Raw genomic sequence first — 23,868 nt, 5'->3', positions numbered from 1 at the left:
GCGGAAAATCAGTCACTTGAAATTTCCTACGAGACTTTTGCTTCTGCTTAACCTTTACATCCCCTCCTTCCTTCACTTTACCTTTCTTCTTGCTAGGCCCTGCAGCATCCTTGCCTTCCCTTTCCTGTGGCATCCGTTTCCCCAAAGGCATTACATCAGCTTCTGTCTCCTTCGTCTTCTCAAGGGTGACCACATCTATCACCTTAGTTTTACCTTTCTCCTCATTTGTCAACCCACTGGTCCCTGCTTCACCTTTAATTTCAATTCCATAATCATTTGCCCTATTGGGAATCTGAGAGGGTAAGGGATACATATCACCCCCCATTCGCTGAGGCTTATCACAGTCAGGACTTAGATGTCCCAATTCACCACAATTCCAACATGTAGGAATAAACCGTCTACTCCTGCCAAAACCACGGCCACTTCCATAGCCTGTCTGACCTTCAACTCCTTCCTGATTATAACTTCTGCCTCGACCACGTCCACCACCTGTGTTCTCCATCATTTTCAAACTCAGATTCTTTATACAATCCACAATTTGCCTCATCTCCTGTTGAAGCCCTTCATCAGAAGCTGTAATAGCTGTGGGTGCCACCTTTGTCCTCTGTGGTGTGACATTATTCACTTGAGCTTCTGTCGGTTGCACTCTTTCCAGCACGGTTCTCATCGGTACCGCTTCTACCCTTCTCATTTCAGGCCTCACTGCCACTGGAACCATCCCCAGCTGGTTCATCCGTTGCAATTTCCAATCCTTTGATTTGGCAATCTCCACTGCATCCTCATAAGATTTGGGCTTCTTTAGTTCCACCTTCCAGCGAATGCCTCCCTTCAATCCTGCAATAAAACGATCCTTCTTCATCATGTCCGGAGGTACTTGATCTTCCCCCCAAGCCCTGCACAAAGTCTCCCACAACAAAGAGAATTTCTTCACATAATTATCAATTGGCTCCAATTCGCCCTGTGTCAACCCCTGCACTTCATGCCAAACTCTATCTGGATCCTCAACCTTCTTAAACCTGTTCAAAAGTGCAGTCTTCAATCCATCCTCAGTCATTGGAATGCATGGCTCAGCATCCTTTAACGACTCTTCAAAAATTCTGGACCATGCCATTGCATCCCCCTTCAAGCAGATGCTCAGCAACCGCAATACCTGTACCGGCTCATTGATGTGGTTGCTTATGCATGCAACCTCCATTCTTTCAAGAAAATCTGCTACATCTTCATTAGGACCACCAAAAAACTCCGGATACGACATCATTTTAATCCCCAAACTTCACCTTCAAACCAAAGAAAAAAACTGGAAACACCTTCCTTCAATCTCTTACTCTGGGGCATACACCCTCGTAGGCAAGAGAAATACCTGAGCTCTCCTCTGTGGGGGCACCAGAAAGATGTGAGGTGAAAACAAAGAAGGAAGACCATGCCTCTATAGCCCTTCACCTCCCAACTTTGAAAAACACCACGACAACGGGGGCACCACCAGCCACCGGCTGGAACACTTCTCACAGTTCACCACCCACCCACACCAGAAAGATAGCTCAAAACCACGATAGACAAATGATCATCCAGCAAAAACATACACAGTACCATCCACAGGGGCGCCCTCTGAAGAGAGAGAAGTGGCCGGGTTCTTTCTCGTGTGGTTGGCACAGCTGCAGGTGCAAAGGAGTGCAAAGAGAAGAGGGAGCAGGGTCCCTGGTTTGCGTGGGCTGGAGACCGGTGGGGCTCGCCTACGACACCTGGCTATGCAGAGCTGGAGGCAAAGACTCCGAGGTGGCTGGCAGTGAAGCCGTGAAGGAGGGACAGCAGTTTCGCCAAGAGAAGCAGAGACCGGGAGAGAGGCTTGGTTGTCAGACGCAAGGGTGAATTCCCCTGGCAGTAAATCCAAGCCAGAGTCTTGGTTTTTGGTGTAATTGCTGAGTTTGTTTGAAGTGTGGTGAAGATGGGACTGGATTTTCCAAAGTTTTATGGTGTGGATGGTACTGTGTATGTTTTTGCTGGATGATCATTTGTCTATCGTGGTTTTGAGCTATCTTTCTGGTGTGGGTGGGTGGTGAACAGTGAGAAGTGTTCCAGCCGGTGGCTGGTGGTGCCTCCGTTGTGTTAGTATTTTCAAAGTTTGGGAGGTGAAGGGCTATAGAGGCATGGTCTTTTTTTTCTTGTTTTCACCTCACAGTAACCTCATGGACTAGCCATGCAGTGTGTACAAGCTCATCCCCAATAGTGCCATGGCTTTAAGTCTGGCCTATCTACTTACTCAAAGCCTCAAGCACCATGCAGGAGAGGCCTATAGGCAACACAGCCCTAGTAAATGCACTCAGCTGTACTGATCTTTCATAAAACCACAATTCCACATACCACAAGCTACCTGTGGGTAACCGAAAGTAGCCCTACACATAGCACACACCTGTACTACGTTAATGCACGCTATGCATTAAACATTAACGCATGCTATGCGTTAAACATTAACGCATGCCCAACCATACTCTGGTTAGCTATGACTGTGAGGTCATATCTAAGAGATAAGAAAACATGCATGACAAAGATTAGCTCTAGTTCTAAGCTTTGTATGTCAGTGATATCATCCAGATGATACCGAGACTACCTGTGGAAGCTCCTTACACTTGTCATGAACTTCACGTGCCTTGATCTCATGCCATCTTGAGGACTTGATCATTGAAGCTTCTTCAAAAAAGCCACCCAATGAGTTTAAAGTGCATAAACACCATGACCCGATTGGGACACCCAAGACAACTCAAGCTGATTCTGACCTGGACCCACTCGGTAAATATTGAAGTGACTGTTTTGTGAGGGAGGCTTTAAATCAAGGGTCAGTGAGTTGGAGGGGGTCAAGGCCGAGGGCCAATCCCATCATTTGTTATACCTTGGTTGTTTGTTTTTCATTCTAAAAAAAAAAAAAAAGAAGAAGATTCTAACAAAACATACAAGAACCAGAAGTCAATCAAAGAAAATGCACGATTCTTCAAAAGTACACTAATGCCAGCAGAACCAGTCCGGAATGCAATATTGCTCTCATTCCATGTTTAAATATCCCATTTGTATATCGAAAGTCACATGACGTGCAGAATATTTGGGTTTCTTCTTTTGGTATGATACCTGATTTCTCAAAAATGAAGCCATCGAGAGCATCCACTTTCGCAATCTTGTTTCACTGATACCTAAGCGTCTTGTACAATCTATGTCAACAGCTCGAAGAGGATAACATTTTGGCAGTCGAATTACCATGTCCATACCAGCTTCTTCCTTTTTGTACACAACAGTAACCTCACCGATGTTCTGATTTGCCTTGATTGTCAAGCTTTCATCTGCCATAGCTGACTTATGAACCTGCAAGATTCCATATCAAGTGAAAAGTCATTGATGAAAGACATTACCATGGCAGATACTCTAATGCACAACAAAATAGGAATGTGTAGAGTGAGCCGACTGTTACTCCAGGTTGATCCCTAAGTCCCCACCCCATAAAGAAGGTTCATTGGCATAAACTAATTTAGAAGAGAGGACTTTTAGGGCCGCTCCAGGGCTATGCAAGAATGGCAGGCAGCTTTTCTGGACATCTGGAGCCCTGGACCCTGCTTGTCTACCGGAGGTGAGGATGGGGGATCACTTAGCAAGGTGGCTCTTTCTCCCACCCCCACATATGCAGTCTGCAGCAAACAATCTGAGCAGAGCCTTAAACACTAAGAGATACTAAAGGAGGAGAAACAAACAACAGATGCCCTCCAGCAAGAGGCTAACTTTGAAGTGCAGAGTGCACCAAAGCGATGTGGAAATCCCCATTGAAAGCTGCTATTCCTAAGTCAAAATACTTGTTACAGATACACAAGTACAAAAGAGGATACAAGCAACAACAGCTCCTTTTTAGAACATCATGCATTGGAAAGAAAAGTGAGCACTTGAAATCTACATGAGAAACTCCCCAGGCTGCAAGGGAGAGAAAGGTTGCACAGTGCACACAGAAGGCCATGCTGGGTGTGCAAGCTGATCTGTGGGTAAAGAGGGCTGCTTAATCTCCACATCTATCAATGAGGGAAAGAAGCAACGGAGAAGGTAACACATGGGATAGGCAGTGCATGCTGGTTGCTTTTCAGGGGGCTGAAAATGCACGCTTGTCATCTTAAAGAACATGATTTGGAGAGTCAGGATTAGTGCCACACATAATATTTGACTTTGCATCAGGGAGCTCCCATAAACGACAACTTTGATCACAATCTAGAGCATTGAATGCATGTTCACCATCTATATGTTATTGAAGCATTTAACAGTAGCACAATTACCTGTGAGAACTCATCAGACAGCAATTGAGGACTTCCATAGATGGTTGTGAAGGCCTCTACTGAACTGGCAGCAGAACGATCCCGTATCCCTGTAAACCATACTCGAACACAGGCAGGCAACACTTGTAGTATCAATCCATATAATCCAGCAGCCAGAGTTGATACAGTTCCTTCTTCCAATGGCCACAAACCCTCTATAGCAAAAGAAACAGATCCTAGTGCACATGCTCTTCTTGCTGCATCTCCCACCCTGTCTACTTCAGCTTGCCAAAGACCAGAAGATGTTTTCCTTCTACTGGAGGACCCCGTTTCTGACTTGAATGGAATATGTTGAAAAACACTATCAAGAAGTGTAGACGAGACAGCTGTATCTTGTATATATTGCACTAGTTTCTCACCAGCTGGTGAAGACACTGATACCAAACGAAGATGAGAAAGAAATATTGCCCAAGCTAGAAAATACCTAACCTGTTGTGGAGTCAAAAGAGCGATGTGAAGGTTAAGTCTCTCTTTTTTTTTTTTTTTTTTTTTTTTTTTTCGTGAAATGGTGTTTTATATTATATGTAAAAATGTACATCAGCCACATGGCTCACACAGAACCTATGGCCCCAAAAAACCCCCACAAAAGATCCTCTAAAGGATCATGACCATGCAAACCTGTACACTAATAAGAAAGCCTCCTACCAAATAAGCATCCCAGATAAAAGCATCAAAGATGAGCCAGCCGAGCCGCCGTAGACCATAACGAAATAACATTTGCATCCAGTAGCTGAGCTGAGAGAAGAGAAGAAAACTGCCAAAGCAACAAACCGCGGATACGTAGAATGTGCCCATGTATTCCAGACAAGGAATCAAAGATGAACCCATTCCATGTAGTCCAAATATGCCAAAGTCTATCTAAGGAAATGGAATATCACAAGGTGACTGTCCGAAGTAACGACTTGAGGACAAATCCCAAATATCCACTGATGAGCCGAAACAGTAGACCTCTCTACTGCCTCCCAAACGCGAGAGACAAAAGACCAAATCTAACGGGCCACTGGACAACTCATGAACAGATGCATAACTGTTTCAGTGCATGTCGTGTAGAAGAAGCAAGAGGCCAATGTAATTTTATGACGGCTGAGCTGATCCCGTGTAGGTAACCCTCCCACCAACATCCTCCAAATGAAAACCTTACCTTGGTAAGGGAGTTTAGACTGCCAACCACGCATAAGAGTTTTCTGCCACCATGATTTAGACTTGTGCAATCCCCACACCTTATTGGCCTTGGCTGAAACCCAATCTTTCTCTGATACGAGCTTATGATAGACATGGTTAGCTGAAAGTGATATCAAGTCACCAGATTTACATAGTGCCCAATCAAGCCAAGGCTGATCTGCAGATGGCCGAGGCAATGGAGTAAAAGGCTCAACTGCATGCATGATGTCAACCCATAGTGGCTGAAATGTCCGAGGAACCCTAAAGTGCTGCCGAATACGACGAAACGAATATGGCCTGTCACGACCAAGTATCACAGCATCTCGGATTCTAACCAAGCCTAACCTGACCATGCGGTTGAGTCATATGCATGAAGCATCTCTGTCTGGCCAAACAATGACACGCGACTCCACAAATGTTTCGAACTGCAAAGAGTTCAAAAGTAGTCTTTCATGACCAGGATCCCACCGAGCCAATAGTAGAACTTCATGCCAAGAAAGGAGAATATGCGATAAAATGTGAGATGAGCGAATACGGACAGGATGAGCCGCATTCACAATGTCCCACCATGAAGCCTGCACACGTGTCCGTCCATGTGACAATCCCTCCAACTCAATCAAGTCACGAGCCATGAATACCCAAGGTTGCTCCTGCAAACACATATCCTGAAAAAGCGCCCACCTACGCGCCACCATATGCAAGCGGACATCCAGTAAAGCAGCCCCACCCATTCTTTTGGGCGTCGTAATGTGATTCCAAGCTATCCATGTTTGACCCAGAATATTTCCTTGCCTCTTCCAAGGCATAAACCGAATGGGAGCAACCAAACGGAGAAGAGATTTGTGCCTCCAAGGTAGCAAAGGCAAAAAATAGGAAATCATGCTAAGCATAATAACCTGAGCTACCTTAACCCTCACGTGCATAGGCCACCCTTGAGCTTTCCAATACACAAATTTATCCGAGATACGAGCAGAAATCCAAGCAAGAAGCGCTTGGGGGTCCACATCCACACCCACCGGATACCCAAGATGACGAACAATGTCTCCTGTATGCACCACACGGCCTTGCCACCCTAATGCCTCAAGATCAAATTCCGTGCATACAATGAGGGCTGATTTTGTTGAATTTATTTTCAGCCCAGAAGCCAATGCAAAATCATTCCAAGCTTCCATTGCTCGATCTATATTGGCTTTTTCGGCCCCGAGAAACATAAAAGTGTCATCCGCAAGGGCTTGAGCAACCAATTGCTTGCCATGAGGGAGATGCAAACCAACCACTTCACCATGCGATGCCATAGCATCTAGGCGAGATAACATAGGATGAGTGGCAATGGCAAAGAAAAGAGGGCTAAGAGGACAGCCCTGCCAGAGAGAATGGGTGAGAGAAATACCATCCGAAAGTCCTCCATTGAGCATAATCCGCGTGATAGAGCCAGAGCCAAGTAAATGCACCAAATTAGCCATTTTGGGACCAAAGCCCATGGCTGTCATTAACTGAGAAAGGAAAGACCAGCTGACATGATCAAAAGCTTTTTCAAGATCCAGCTGCACCATCACAATCTCTTGCTTCTTTGCCTTGGCATAATCCACTCCAATTTGAACATTAAGAATATTATGCAAAATATTCCTGCCATGCACAAATCCATATTGATATGGATGAATAAGAGTAGGAAGCACCTTTTGCAAGCGATTGGCAAAAATCTTTGTAAAGATTTTATACATAATACCCATAAGTGAGATCGGGCGCCATTGAGCCAAAGAAGTAGGCGAAGGGACTTTGGGCAACAAACGAAGTATGCCCAACTAGGCATATATCCCTCATCCCAAACCCTTTGACAAATAAGTGTCAAAGGCTCTGCAAGCTGATCAGCATATTTTCGGAAAAACTCATTTGTCAAACCATCCCAACTAGGGCTCTTTCCCATGGGAAGTTTGGAGAGAACAGCTTCCACTTTCCCTTGAGTAACAGGAGCATCAAGCTGAACCGCCACATCAGGGTCAACTTGATATCGTACTTCAGCAAACAATGACTCCCTTGCAGCCAGGACAGCCGGCGAGACATCCTCTCGAGGGGCACGCAAATCTTCATAAAACCTGATGCAATGCTGAATAACCTCAGAAGGTTGAGTAACAAGGTTGCCTTGGGCATCCATCAGCCTAACAATATTCTCACGCATATGTTTTTGATGCAACTTATCAGAGATTGACGGTTAGCATCCCGCAAAGCATCAAGACGTGCAAGTAGTTTAAAGCGAACATATTGTGCTTCCTGCACCCTAGATAGCTCCTTTTTCAGCCATTCTATGGCATCCACAACTTCAGCATCCATAGAGTCAGTAAACATGAACGCCTGCAAGCCCTTTAAAAGCGACTCAAGAAGAGCCACATGCTGTTTTTGTATAGAGGCATTAGCAAGACCATAATGCTGCGCTAATTTCCGAGTGTTGGTAAGGAACACTAGCCAAGCATGATAATCAGCCTTGGACACTCTTGTGGAGAAATGTTGTATCAACTGACGCATATAAACATCAAAAACTTCATGCTCCAAAAAAGTGTGATTTAAGCGCAAAGGCAAGCGTCCCAACAAGCCTTTATATGCATCCACACGATGATAGACCATTTCAAACACAAGCGGCCAATGATCCGAGAAAACCTGTTGCTGATCAACCATCATAGTAAGAACCTCTGGCAAAAAGAGATCTTGATGTAAAATGTACATCCTATCCAATCTAGCATAAGTGCCCCGAAACTGTTGTGAGGCATAAGTGTAACCCCTTTCATCTGGATGCAACCAAGATCACATGTCTTGTTTTAGCGACCTTGCTGCAAAAGCTTCCCACGCCATTCTCTCCGGGCCATCCATTACAGAATGAGGCGACGTGGCTTGCTCCCTGGAGACACACATATTAAAGTCTCCCATCACAAAGCCAGGATGAGAGATTGAAAGAGCACACAAGTCATTCCACAGCAAAACGGCGTGCACGAGCATTATTTGGAGCATACACCCCTAACAACCATAAAGGTGTATCATCCCAAACAATCTGTATCACTAGAAATCTTCCATGAACATCTTGAATCACAAGAGAAGGCTGAAACTGCAAACGAACAACAAACATAACACCTGACTGCGAAGCAGGATGTCCGCTGTAGAAAACGTGAAACCCTTATATACATAGGCTTTGCCAGCCAACTTATGCTGCTTATGTTCAACTGCACACAAAACATCCCAACCATGACAAAAAGTTGTACGCCAAAGCCTGAACTACTTTTGGCGCGAAGAAATACCCTTTACATTCCATTGTACAATTTTCATAAGCCTTCCCAGAAAAGGAATCAACAAGGCCGTGTACTAGGCCCAGGACAATCTGCCAAATCACGAACCTTTTGAAGCATTGCATTTTTAGACATGGTATTTGTGATCTCAGACTGCCCTTGGAGTTCCCGAGCACGTGCCGAAGGGTAATGACCATCCCATGGCGAGATGACCTCACCCTTCGAACCAAACACAAGAGGCAATTGTTGTTGTGCTTCTTTTGTTAGGCGACTTCTAATAGGATAGCGTTCTACTCTATCCACCCCAACAGCCCCTGTACCCTGAGAAAGTTGGCCTCCCGGCCTCTCAATCCTGGTCTGTTGGCTGGGCACCTGAACCCAAAGGGCGACGAGCATATGTATGTAAGGGCCCCTGATGAGTACGCAAAGGCCCCCGCCAAACAGCATCTGATAAATCCCCCTGCGGGGCAACAAATCGTGTCTTTTTACCATGTACTTCCACCCATGGCTGCTCAACCTCATTCTGAACATCCACATGTACATCCATGTGCTGGGCATCATGTACAGGAGCATCATGCTCATCTTCCACGGGCAACTGCCCATCAACGATATCCTTGGTAGCAACAACTTGTTCTTTCTTAGGACATGTGGAGACAAAGTGGCCCATCTCACCACATTTGAAACAGTGGCCAGCAAATGTATCCCACCTCAATTCATACATTAAAGGTTGCAGCCCAGCCATATTGACACGCAAATGTGTCGGCCTAGGTCTCCCAGTATCCCACAACATGCATAGACGATTTCGGTTTCTAGATGTCATTCGAGGCACCACCAAGACATCACCGATACCTCGCATGAGACCTGGTAAAACACGCCAAAACATAGGTGGGAATTGTTTCACTTCAACCCAAACTGGGCAAGCCTGGCGCAACATATCTTGGTACTCTGCCATAGGCTTCCACGGAACCACATGAACCCACTGCCCATCCAAAAGGAGTGGCACCTGCTCCAAGACTGCCCTACGGGCTTCCGAAGTGCGAAAATGTATTTCGTAAACGCCTCTCGGACCATCATAAATCTCCTCAAGTGCCTCAGGCGACACCAAGCGGCCCAACCATGCTCTAAGACGAGGCAACAACGGAATACGCCCAATAAAGAAGAAGATAGCAGCACGATCATGAAAATCTGCTAGCTGTTGTAGCAACAAAGGAGTCTCTATGCATACATCAGCCACACCACCATTATCTACTGCAGCCATTTGCATGCTATTTGCCTTCACATATTCTTGCAGAAGCTCACCAGTGATCTGTAGCAAACGTGCAAACTCCAGAGAAGGTACCTGAGAACTTTCCTCTGCATTCTCTCCAACATTCACCGGAGTGTAGCTTGCATCAACATCAAGCCTTTGACGTTTTTGTTGCTCCGAGGCATCTGAAGCATAACCCACTCCTTCTCGATCATCTCCTCAATAAGATCCATGTTAAGGCTATTGGCAGCCATGCCACCAACAGTAGCAGCCGGGTCATCCAAATCCATGTACAAAAGCAAAGAAAACCCGTTCTCTCAAACCCTAATTCAGCACCTAAAAACCCTAATTCAGCACCTGCAAACCCTAATTCAGCAGCTCTGGCAAGCCTCGTGCTTGCTCGATGTAGACTGCGAGTCTTGAGCTGTGCTAAAGAACGCCAAACCCTGCTCTCTCAGGTTAAGTCTCTCTCTCTCTCTCTCTCGCTCGCGCTGCACGTTGGTGGTCTCCCTCGCTCTCTCGCGCTGTTCGCCGCTGCCCTGCTTACACTGTGCACCTGTGCAGGCAGCGCTGCTGTGCTGATCTGCTCGCGCTGTACACAGGCGCACTTCCACTCACTGCGCCCCTGCTGTACCCTACTTGCTCTGTTCCACCTCCCCTTTTCCCAACTGCCCTTGCTCAGGCCCCAAAGGCAGCAACTAGGGGAAATAACACAATGAACCTACAGGAGCTGGAGGCATACATCAAGACAGTGTAGGACAACACCAAGAAATTACTGGGCGAACAAAAGAAGGTGCTGGACAGGGTCCTGAACCAACATGAAAAACAGTTGGAAGGCCTCCGCAAGGAGATACAAGGAAAGAAGAACAGGATTGAAGAACTGACAGCCCAAGTGAACCACCAGGAAGAGGTGATTCAGATGTTGAAAGAGACCCAACTGCAACAAACAGGAATGCCAGAAGCTGCCCCAATGATAGGGGAACTCCGGGCAGAAATGGAAGCCCTAAAGGCTACGGTCAAGGACCACACAGTGGAGGAAGGGGAACTGAATATTCAGGAGGGTTTAAGGACTGACTCGGAGCAGTTGAAAGCTGTGGGAAGAACTGCAGACCACGAAGAAAGATTGGGTGGAGGTGGTGAAGAAGCACAAACCCCCACAGAGCATCATACATGAGACTCTCGAGGAGGAGAAACGCAGGAAGGATAGGGCCCTCCATGTGCGAGTATGGGGGCTACAGGCGGGGGCTTCCCCAAAGGAGGATGCCATGACACTTTGCCAGATGCTAGGAGTGGACGGGATCACCCCCCCCCTTTGCAGACACATGGAGGGCAGGAAAGGATATGACACGAGAGCGACCCCTCATCATTAGATTCCTTGATGCCACCAGCAGACAGGCCTAATTAGACAGGCGGGCTGCCCTCAAGGGCACACAGGTGTACATGGGAGATGATCTCACTCTAGCACAGGTGGCACACCGGCGTGAGGCGATGGTGACTGTTCATGAGGCCCGCAGAGCAGGCAAGTGGGCTATCTACAGGGATGGTAGAGTCATTATCACTGAGCGCCGTCCCAAATAGGGACGCGGGGTCTATGAGACCAAACACCTGGGGTTGGCAGTATGGAACTGCAATGGCATGCTGTGGTTGAATCCAAGAGGCTTGAGCGAGATTCTCACAGGCAGGGATGTCATTTTTTTTACACAGACTCATCAGAGCCCTGAGAGGGGTTTACCATACATAGCCGGGTATGAGTGGGAGTCAGCTTTTCGAGGTGAGACCCGCACATCATCAGGAGTATGTGGCTCTGGGGGGGTAGCTGTCCTTTTTAGATCCCATCTCCGACAGATTCTCAGCATCGTCCGGAAGGACAAGGATGCACGATATCTTTGGGTGCGGCTACAGCTTAGCAGTGAGACAGAGTCATCCACATTGCTATGTGTTATTTTGCACCACGCCACTCCCCTTACGCCGCACAGCATGGCCAGTCACCGTACTTACCATTATATGAGGATATCATGGAGTTCTCACGACTAGGGGAAGTCCTCCTACTTGGGGATTTCAACGCCAGGACGGGAAGTCAGCAGGTCCCACTGCTCGATCTAGACGACCCTATCAGACTACGGGAGCTGGACATCACTGACACAGGGCTGCAGCGATCATCACAGGACCGTGAGGAGGTCACAGTGTCCGGAAGATATTTCTTAGAGCTGGGAGCTGCACATGGTATCGTTATCCATAGCGGGATGTCCCGATGGCCCTCCTCTGGCGCCCTCACCTCCTTCCCTCGCTCAGGAGGTACTAGCACTGTGGACTACCTTATGGGATCTCTGGCTTTGGCACACCTTATCCCCGACTTCTCCATTCCGCCACCCCCTTTTGAAGCTGACCATGCCTACCTCTCTTTCACTCTTACCTGCACACCACCCATCCCTCCACCACCTCCCCCCATCTCACATTACACTCAGGTCCTCTTTGATCACGAGCTTGACCTTGTTTACTCCAACCACATCTACCGCCAACTCCAGGATGTGGAACCTGCTGTCCCCCTATCCACCCTCACAACACAACTCACCACCATACTCCACACATCCGCCACAGCTTCTTTCATATGCACACGGCGGTCTACCGCCAAGCCACCTTGCGGTTCCATGCCCAAGAACTGTTGGTATGATGACGAATGTCGGGCCACACGCTCCCGTCTTAAGCATGAGGTACGGATTGGGTAAATCACGAAGCGCCAAGCGCAAGGGATTTCTCAACGGCTCACCCGACGCAAGAAACGGGAGTTCTATGCTCGGAAAGAGGATGAGTTATACCGACTTTTCTTAGGGCCGAACTGCAAAGAGGCATGGAGGAAACTCCGAGAACAGCGCCCTCCCACACCTATCACCTGCCCAGACACATGGCACTCCTATGCACGCTCCCTCTATCATATCCCCCATCAGCCACCCCTACCCCCACCACCAGACCCCCGCCCTACCACCTCCACCTTCTTCACAAAGGGCATGGTCCTCAAGGCCATTTCTAGACTACACAATGGGCGAGCCCAAGATCATGAGGGACTCACTGCCGAGTACATCTCGCATGCCCATGATACCCTAGCGCCCCTACTAGCCTACATGTTCAATAGAGCCCTTTGTGAAGGATTTCCACCCTCTTGGTCCACCAACACCATCACCCCCATCCTCAAAGCCGGAGATCCACTTGATCCTAATAACTACACGAGGATCATGATTGGCCATACATTGGCCAAGCTCTATGGATCAGTGCTAGAGGCGAAGCTCAGTTCATTTGCAGAGAGCCAGGGATGCAGAGCCTCACGACAGGCTGGCTTTCGGAGGAGCTACTCTACCCTTGACCACATCTTCACCCTCCGTGCCACCATCGAGGAGGGTAGAGCACGACACCAGAGGATTTACTGCTGCTTTGTGGATTTCCGCAAAGCTTTTGATACTGTACCCCGAGCCCGCCTCTTACACCGTCTACAAGAGATCGGAGTCCCATCTGACATGGTTTGGAGCATCATCGCCCTCTATGAGTCCATCACCGCACGAGTGAGAGCCCCAGGAGGTACATCACAGGAGATTTCCAGCACCATTGGGGTGAAACAGGGCTGCTCTCTATCACCCACTCTTTTCGGCCTCTACATTGACGAGATCTCGAGCTTCATTGATGGATTAGGCAGGGCTGGTCCCACACTGGCAGGCATATTGATTTCCATACTACTTTATGCAGATGACATCGTCCTCCTCTCAGACTCAGTCGAAGGGCTTTAGAGACAATTTGTCACGTAGGCTGTAACGCCTGTGACCGACGGCAGACCGAATGGCCAGACGGGGCTTTAGCGTCAACGCCTTGGCCGGAGCACCGAGGACGTGGCCATCCGGGGTTCAGCGGGAGAGGACGCCCATGCGGAGTCATCAGGGGGCCAGGCTAGTGTGGACGGCAGGCCACACACTATATAGCCTGGGGGATGAGGGGCAATCCTGATTCTTCCTCTGTGGCTGGGTGGTGAGCCAGAGGCCGTCCCCTCCTGTGGTAGCACCCGTAGTGGTGCTACGGTGATCTAACATTGGTATCAGAGCTTGGCGTCGGGATCGCGAGTGGCGTGCGAAGCGGGCCCAACCGTTTAATGATTGGCTCTCAATCAAATTTGGGGGGATAACCTTATCCCAAAGGTCCTACAGCAAGAAGTCGTGGAGAAGAAGAGGTTGGCCATAGCTGGAAGGAAGGAAGGTTTTCCTCTCTCTCTCTCTCTCTCTCTCTCTCTCTCTCTCTCCGTTGCACACACCCAAGCTCTCCATTGCAGGTAAGCAATTTCTGTGTTTTTTTTTTTACTTTGGAGCTTGTCTGCGGAAGAAGAGGTTGACTCTGTGGAGGGAACCTTGTAAGGGCGGCTGTCTGGTGCTGTCAACTGTGTGGAGGGAACCTTGTAAGGGTGGCTTGAGAAGACGGAGCTCTCTAGCTGGAGAATAGTCGCAGCCGGCGGCCTGCCTGGTGCGGCCGACGGCCAGCCACGACCAACGCAGCTGGTGGCCAGCCCTGACGGGCGGCTTGCCTGGCGCTGCCGGCGGCCAGCTAGGCTAGCGCCGGCCGTCAATTTGAAACCTGATGAAGTGACAAAAACGAATTTTTATTTTTTTTATTTTTTTAAATCCAACGAACACCTCTCTCCCGGCAGTGGAGGGATAATCGAGGGTGGTTGAGGCACAGGTTCCCGCGGGGAATAATTTTTTTTTATGAGTTGGAGGCACCTTTCTCTCGGATTGGAGCATCCCGGAGTAGCAACACTTGTAGAGGCTCGCAGCGCAACACAAATCGGCAGTCGAGGACAGTCTCGCAGGCGACCGTAAGGGGGGTGACTATTCTCTCTCCACTGCTCATTTTATTAGCGTTTTTTGTAATTTCCGAGTTCTCGCATTTTTATTTGTGCAAGAATTAAAATATGTCTGCTAGGCGTAGTGTGTCCCCACCGCCTTCTACTTCTCTAGGGTTTTCAGGTCTCTTGTCCTCGGTCGCGGGTTTCACCCTGACCGAATTGTCAAGCCGTATACGCCCGACTGTTGTTCGGTCCGGAGTGTGCTCGTCTCACGCGTGATCCGCTAGCGCCCTCCTCGTCTGTTGACCCCACCTTAGGACCCAGCCAGCCCACAGCGGCCGTAGTAGCAGATGACCCCTTTCTGGCCGATGAGCCAGATGACATGAACACCGACGTCGCCGAGGGGACCGCTCTTGGAATATGACGACGACGATTATGACCTATTGGACCCTGCCGACGTCTTGACAGAGACGGAGCTCTCTAGTGGACTTTTTAAATATCTTAATGCAAAACTGAACAATATGGGTAAAGTCCAGGCTGACTTAGTCACGATGCTACAGAGCATCTCCACACGGTTAGACGCACTGACAGCCGCCTCGGCTAGTACTCTGACTCCTCGTGATAGATGAGCTCCTGCGGCACGGGTGAGCGTAGCCTCGCCAGTGGTTGCAGGAGTACAGGCCGATGCGCCTGCAGGCCGTCCGTAGAGACAGCTTCGTCGTTATTGAAAGACTTAAAGCCGCCTAGTTTTGGTGGCAAGGAGAAGGAGAGAAACAAGGACTCGGTCAACATGTTTCTAGCGAAGTGGCTATTGTTTTTGAAGAGCTCCATAAGCATAAACTCTTCATAAATGCAAAGAAGAGTGAGTTCTTCTTGTCAGAGATCCATTATCTTGGGCATATAGTGTCCAAAGATGGAGTGCGGATGGATCCTACAAAGATTGGTGCAATTCGGAATTAGCCTGAATTGAGTTCAATGCATAAGATCCGTAGTTTTCTTGGATTATGCTCTTACTACCGCAGGTTCATTCGGCACTTTGCATGGATTGCTTCTCCTTTGCATGATTTGACAAAGAAGAAGGCCGTGTTCAAATGGACTAATGTAGAGAGAGATGCATTCCTCAAATTGAAAGATGCAACTACTCATGGTCCAGTGTTGATCATTCCGGATTTGCAAAAGCCTTTTTGTGTGGAATGTGATGCATCTGGAAATTGCATAGGAGCTGTCCTTAATCAAGAGGGATATGCCGTGGCTTATGAGAGTCGTAGATTGCATGATGCAGAGCTATCTCTTGCATTTATGAGAAAGAGCTCTTGGCTGTAATTCATGCACTTACTATATGGAAACATTACCTTCTTGGGGCTGATTTCACTGTGAAGACAGATCACCAGAGTTTGAGGTATTTTCTTACTCAAACTAAGTTGTCAGAGAAGCATATGAGGATGTCTCTATGTTTCATTTTCAGATCTTGCACACCCCGGGAAAGAAGAATGTAGTGGCCGATGCATTGTCACGAAAGCCGTATGTAGCAGCTATCTCGGTTGCCTCTCATGGGGACTTGTCTACCATGCATGATTTGTATCATACGGATGCTGATTTTGCCACTATGTGGGCTGATTTGATGGCTGGTCATGCACATGCCTCATATGTGATCAAGAGGGTTATCTCATGAAAGATAATTGCCTATGTGAGGTGTCTGATATGAGGCAAAAGGTTTTGGATGAGTGACATGCTCCTCCATATGCTGGTCATGTGTGGGAGAAGGAAGAATTAGGGTTAGGTTAATTCATGTGTGGGAGACATACACAGAGAGAACAAGGGGGAGAGAGAGAGAGAGAGAGTTGTGGGGATAAGTCAACTCATCATATGTGAGTGTGTGACTCCCCTATCACACATGTATATTGCACTAGTACACATAGTGCACTTAGTACATTAAAAGTACTAAGTGTACTATGTACTATAACTTATGGGCTTGTACACACTATAAGGGTGGGCATAACGCCTTTACCCCAACAACCTCCCACTTAAAGGCAAAGTGCCCTTAAGTAAAGGAAAAGAAAAAATCAGCATGTACATGATAATATACAAGGCCATATCAAGGCTGAAACTGGCCTCATCCAATGCCCATCAAGTGTCTGCAATGAGCAAACCGCTCCGGAGGCAAACTCTTCGTCAACAGATCAGCCGGGTTGTCATCCGTATGAATCTTAACAAGCTGAATTTGCTTGTTTTCTATCACCTCTCTGATGAAGTGATACTTCACATCCACATGCTTCGTCTTTGCATGAAAGACAGGGTTCTTTGCCAACTGGATGGCACTCTGACTGTCACAATGCAACAATGGAATATCCCCTGTATAACCCAAATCAACCACTAACCGAGATAGCCATAATGCCTCCTTGCAAGCCTCTGTGGCTGCAATATACTCGGCCTCTGTAGTAGATAAGGCAGTGCACTTCTGCATCCTGGATATCCATGACACAGCACCTCCTGTGAATGTAAATACATAACCGGTAGTAGACTTCCGGTTATCTGGATGACCGGCATAATCCGAATCTGTGTAACCATGCACTAATGCATCCTGTTTGCCAAAACATATGCACATATCCTGTGTGCCCTTCAGGTATCTCATGACACCTTTCACTGCTTCCCAATGCTTCTTGCCAGGGTTGGCCATGTATCTAGAAACCACTCCCACTGCAAATGCAATGTCCGGCCTAGTAGCAACCATGGCATACATGAGACTGCCACAAGCTGAAGCATACGGAATCTTGGCCATATCAGCCCTGTCTCTATCCGACTGTGGGCTGTCCATAGCACTGAGTTTCACATATGGAGGCAAAGGAGTACTAGTCTTCTTCCCCCCGTCCATATTGAACCTGTGCAAAACTTTGCCAATGTATTCCTTCTGAGACAAATGCAACACATGCTGATTTCTGTCCCGAAGTATCCGCATACCCAAAATGTGATTTGCATCACCCAAATCCTTCATATCAAAGGTTTGATGCAGCCTCTGCTTCAAGGCATCCATCTCTTTACGAGATTTCCCGGCAATCAACATATCATCAACATACAAGATGAGGATCAATAGACTGCCATCCAAAGCTTTCTTGGTGTACAAGCAGTGATCTATGTCACTTCTCCTGAATTTCTGGGATTTCATGAATGTATCAAATTTATGATACCATTCTCTTGGTGCCTGTTTGAGCCCATAAAGACTCTTTTTCAGCTTGCATACAAGCTTCTCCTTTCCACTCACTGCATAACCCTCTGGCTGCTGCATATATATCTCCTCATGGAGATCACCGTGAAGAAAAGCAGTCTTCACATCCATCTGAATCAAGTCCAGATCATCATGCGCAACCAAAGCCAACACAGCTCTAAGTGTGGTCATTTTGACCACTGGAGAGAAGATCTCATCAAAGTCCACACCATATTCCTGCTTGAAGCCCTTAGCCACTAACCTGGCTTTGTATCTTGGCTTTGCATCAGGGGCAACTTTGAGCCTGTAAACCCATTTGCATGGCAAAACCTTCTTGCCTGTAGGCAAATGCACCAACTTCCAAGTTCCATTTTTATGCAGAGAATCCATCTCTGACTTCATGGCACGCTCCCATAGAGCTTTGTCTACCCTCTGTAAAGCCTCCTTATAACATGAGGGCTCCCCACAGTCAGTAAGCATCAAGTAGTCAACCCCTGGAACAAACCTGTCGGGGGCTCTGGAGGGTCTTGTGGACCTCCGTACCCAATGACCATCATTTGCAGGTTGCTGTCCAGCCTGCATATCACCCATTGGTGGCTCCTGTTCCATGCCATAAGGCTGAAAAATCATGCCCGGTATCTCCTCTAACTGTGGTATATCCATAGGGATATCTTCTGCCACATCTGGCTGTCCATTTGGACCATTTTCAGCACCATTTAAGGGCTGGTTTTCCTGCTGTAATGGCTGATTTACAGCCCTTTGTTGTTGTCCATGATGTCCATCATCATCAAAGATGACTCTGCCAGGCTCCTGTTGCCTTGCAGGCTCCTTATACATGCATGTTTCATCAAAAATGACATCATTGCTGCGTATGATCTTTCTATTCATGGGATCCCAAAGTCTATACCCCATTTCACCTCTGTCACCATATCCTAGGAATATGCATTTGTGAGACTTAGGATCAAGTTTGGTGCGCATTTCCCTGCGTATGTGCATGTACGCAACGCAACCAAACACTCTCAAGTGCTTGTATGACGGAGGCTTCCCTGTCCATACTTCCTCTGGCACTTTTCCACCAAGCCTCGTGTTAGGTGACCTGTTTATAAGGTGAACGGCTGTCATAACAGCTTCAGCCCAAAAACCATGAGGTAATGCAGCATGTGACAACATAGAACGGACCTTCTCCTGTATGGTCCTGTTCATCCTCTCTGCTGTCCCGTTTTGTGGAGGATCATAAGGAGTAGAGAGCTCCCTCTTGATGCCTTTAGCATCACAAAAGTCCTGAAACTGTTTGGACATGTACTCTCCACCATTGTCGGAACGTAAAGCCTTCAGTGTTTTGCCAGTTTGATTCTCAACAAGAGCAACAAACTTCTGAAACACTGAGAATGTATCACTCTTCAAACGAAGAGGATAAACCCACACCTTGCGTGTGGCATCATCTATAAAAGACACAAAGTATTTTGCTCCTCCCAAAGAAAGCTGAGGCATCTCACATACATCTGTATGCACAAGCTCTAACTGAGCATCTTTCTGTCCAAGAGCTTTCTTGTGGGGGCACTGTAGTTGCCTACCATATATACAATGCTCACAAAACTGAAAACTTGAAAACTTTAGAGAAGGCAAGTAACCCAAACGAGACAATTGCTCCATTCCTTTGACACTCATGTGTCCCAACCGGCTATGCCACATAGAAATTTCCGGCAGCTCGGTTGCATTTACATTAGCATGGTGACAAACACCTGCATGCATAAAGTAAAGAGTGTCCACCTTAGAGCCTCTGGCAACAACCAGTGAGCCCTTACTAATCTTCCACTTTCCACTACCAAATGTGGTAACATAATCAGCATCATCAAGCTGTCCAGTAGAAAGCAGATTCTTCTTGATCTTAGGCACATGCCTGACATCATGGAGCATAAGCTGTGAGCCATCTGAAAACACAAGCCTCACATCACCTCTGCCAAGAATCTTGCATGCATGGTTATCACCCAAATAAACCACTCCTTCATTGCTAGCAGTATACCTGACAAACAAGTCTCTGCAACCTGTGACATGAAAGGAGGCACCTGAATCAATGATCCATGAGTGCATACCATGACCACCTGTAAGAAGTGAATGGGCATCAAGTGAAGACGTAAAGAGGACCTCATCCTCACTGCCACCTGCATGTGACACATTGATTTCTTCAATCTTGACTCCACTTTTGCCCTTTGGCTTTACATCTTTGGCTTCATCCTTCTCTTTGTCTTTGCCTTTTCCCTTTTCTTTTTGATCATTTTTCCATTTGTAGCATTGCTTTTTAATGTGTCCCTTCTTGCCACAATAATGGCATTCCAAATCCTTTTTGGAGCGAGACTTGCTCCTTCCCCGTTCTTGGCTTTTTCCCCTTTGCTGGGATCTCCCACGTGCATTCATTGCATTGGACTTTCCAACAGAGTTGTTTTTCCTGTTCATCTCTTCTTGAAGAAGAGCACCCTCAACATCTGCATATGACAGCATAGCATGCGAATTGCTAGTGGCTGTCGTGAATGTGTCCCAACTCTCTGGCAAAGTGCATAACAGAAAAGTGGCTTTGAACTCATCGTCCATTGCCAACTTTTGATTAATGACCTGGCTGACAATACCATTAAACTCATTTAGATGGGCTGTCATAGACGCCCCTTCCTTCATCTGAAGACCTATGAGTTTCTTCAACCAATACACTTTGCTTGAGGCACTTTGTTGGGCATACAAGTCCTGCAATCTCTGCCACATTCCCCAAGCTGTCTTCTCTTCACGAATGCTGAAAAGTAATGAGTCTGACACAGACAACATGATAGTAGATCTTGCCAGCTCATCCATATCTTCCCACTCTTCAGCAGTAAGAGAAGCGGGCATTACACCCCTTTCTTTGATAGGCTTGTGCTGCTTTTTCTGGAGCAACACATTGTAGCACTGGGTTTGCCAAATATCATAATTATGCGAGCCTTCAAGCTTCTTGATGTGAAGCAATGAAGAGCTCTCACCTGTGGTTGCCATAGCAATATGCAACCTGTCAATGCCTGACTCCCTGCAAAATGTGCAAACACTGCACCAAAAGCACACAAAGTGCTCACAGTTTTTCTCCCAAGCTTTATCTCCCACTGCGGAAGCACAAATGCAACTTTTCTCCCACTTTATGTGATGAAATCACCAAAATCTGGTTGCTGCAGATTTTGGACAGCACCTTAAATGTGCTCTGTTGCCCTTCCAAAGTACTGTACAGCAGTACCAAGTGCTCACCAATGATGTACCAAACCTGTACCGGCAAGTACAGCAGCTGAAATTGAACCTTTTGGTCACTCAAAACAGTGTACAGCCATGCCAAAACTTGCACAAAGCTGTGCCAAATCTGTACCAGCAGGTACAATAGCAATAAATGCTCTCCTGGCTGTCCAAATGAGTGAAAATCAGACTTTTACAGTCCTGTACACTGCATACAACAGTCCCGAATAGAAATTGGGCAAAAGCCCCTTGACTGCAAGCTGATTTTTGAGGATTCAAGGCATAAATGTCTTGCCTGCTGCTTTGCCAAGCTCAACAAGCATACAAACTTGAAAAGCCCCTTGATTTAAGATCAATTTCTGATCATACATGGTACATTGACGCACATGAAGGCATCCAGAGTGTTCACGATGCTTCCCCCTGGCCACATATACATCAAATACATGAAAGCCCCTTGATTTACAGGCACATTGAGTGCTTGTAAGGCATCAACACATTATCCACAGCATCAAACGCGATTGCCTGCATGCAAATCAACCAAATCGGCACAAAAGCCCCTTGATTTGCACTGCAATTTGCTGCAATTTTGCCCAAATGTGCGATTTTTCACATCATACAGCATGTATGAGTGCTTAATTGCACAATTACATCAAAAGCCCCAAATTTCGACATCCAATTTCTTGCAAATTAATCCTGATTGTGACCAATGTCACCCAATTTTGCCAATTTTGCTCAAAATTGAGCAATTCGACACCTGTACCTGCTCAATTGTTGATTGTACTTGCTCAATTGCAAATCCCAAAAAAAATTTGAGGAAAATACCTTGTAATTTTCTGATTTTTCTCTGATTTGCAGGAAAGGGGGGTTTGCTGTATTGATGCTGCTGTACACACTGACTGTGTGTATGTTGAAGGTATTGCTAATGCACCTGCAGCTGTACGGATGGCTGGGTAGCGTAGCTTTCCTCAGCAGGCAACGTGTTGCTCTTCTTCAAGATCATGCGAGACCCTCTCAACGCTACCGCTATGGCTCTCTGACGGAGAAGGCTCCTCCGATGCAGATCTCTTCTCACCGCGATGAGGATCCGTGGTCGTCGCGTGTAGAAAAAAGTGTGTTGCCTGCAACACAGGGCGTAGCAAGGGGCGGAAAGCTGAGACGGATTTGCCTTCGCCTGGCCAGCGCTACACGGGACGAGTCGCTCATGTAGCCAGCCGTCGACCAAATCGCCACGCTGCCTTCGCTTGTCTGCGAATGATTAAACGCCCGCCTTCGCTCAAGCTTCTTCGCTCGCCTGCCTTCGCCTAGTGGTGCTATCGCCTGAGTTCGCACAGCTCACAAAGAGTTTGCACACCCCACGCTGGCTGGGCTACCTACGCCCAGCTGCTGTAGGTTAACTGCGCTAGGCAGCCTGGGCAGCCTTCTACGAAGATTCACCTGATTGGCTGGGCAAACCTCCCTCTAGCGCAACTTGACAGAAGCTGGTCACCGTGCTTTCTTCAACGAGAAGGAGCTTCTGGGTATGCGCCTGATTGGCTGGGCAAACCTCCCTCAAGCTCTGATACCAGTTGTGTAGGAGAAGGAAGAATTAGGGTTAGGTTAATTCATGTGTGGGAGACATACACAGAGGGAACACATGAAAAAAGCAATGACATCTCTATGATGACTGTCAAGCTTTTTGACGACGTTCTTACACAGGAAGTGGATGAGAACGGTCAAGCGAAAACTCGGAAAGATCTTGTTGTTCGCCAAGTCAGCTTAAGGACTTTCACTTCCTAGCTTCAAAGCAAATCGTGAAACTTTATCAAACACAATTATAAGTACAGATGGCTGACCTGGGGCCGCACTAGTAGTGACCAAGGCCCTATTCCAGGCAGTTACCTTTCTACAACGGCTATGGGAGCTCCCTTAGCAGAGGTATTCCCGATTGGCATTGACCTCATCCATACAATTGGCAGAGGATAGAGATACTCATTGTTGGTATGCTCAGATGAGATCATGGTTTGACCTACATGGTTTGCGGATAGAGGCACTACCACCCTTTCAGTACAATCTGGATTGTCCATTTTTGGATCTCACCCACTCAAAGCAAAACCGCGTGATCAGGATGGATATCATCAGAGTGGACACAGAGAGGACATGGACTAGTCCCCTTAAGCCCTTAGGCACGAAAATGGCTCATTACAAGAGCCATTTTCTACACCTCTCACCAGATGATTTTATCACCCGCCCGGCATACATGGATGTATACCTATCACATGGGATACGTTGTGCCATTGGACAGATCAAGACCTCATCACACCAGCTATGGATTGAGACAGGGCGATATGTGCATCAGATCTCAGATGACCGCATTTGTCAGCTATGCTACCAGGAGGCGGAGATAGAGGAGCACTACATTTGCCGATGTACAGTCTATTATGAGATCCGAGGGAGATATCACTGCCTCTTCCGAGAGGGTTTTGGGCCGTTACGCAGGGTCATGGAGTTTGAGGATCAGAGATGCCTGGGATTGTTCCTACTTGAGCTTAGAAGACATAGAGAGACCCTCTTGGCAGAAAGGAGACCGAGCCATGATGTACCTAGACAGA

The 23,868-nt window shown here is 47.4% G+C and overlaps 1 protein-coding gene across 4 annotated transcripts in view; it reads right to left on the bottom strand.

The window, feature by feature from the left end:
- Positions 1 to 23,868, bottom strand: part of LOC147604136 (HEAT/U-box domain-containing protein) — a 216,357-nt gene that overhangs the window by 3,626 nt on the left and 188,863 nt on the right. For all 4 annotated transcript variants that reach the window (XM_086795503.1, XM_086795506.1, XM_086795504.1 and 1 more), the window contains 2 exons: positions 4,299 to 4,766; positions 3,118 to 3,348 (listed from right to left, as the gene is read on the bottom strand). In XM_086795503.1, the coding sequence (XP_086651629.1) occupies positions 3,118 to 3,348; positions 4,299 to 4,766 (699 nt within the window). The remainder of the gene's footprint in view (positions 1 to 3,117; positions 3,349 to 4,298; positions 4,767 to 23,868) is intronic.

Source organism: Cibotium barometz, chromosome 62, assembly GCF_041138505.1.
Source record: "Cibotium barometz isolate CiBa-2024 chromosome 62, ASM4113850v1, whole genome shotgun sequence".
NCBI lineage: Eukaryota > Viridiplantae > Streptophyta > Polypodiopsida > Cyatheales > Cibotiaceae > Cibotium > Cibotium barometz.
This window is presented reverse-complemented; position numbering and strand designations above follow the sequence as displayed.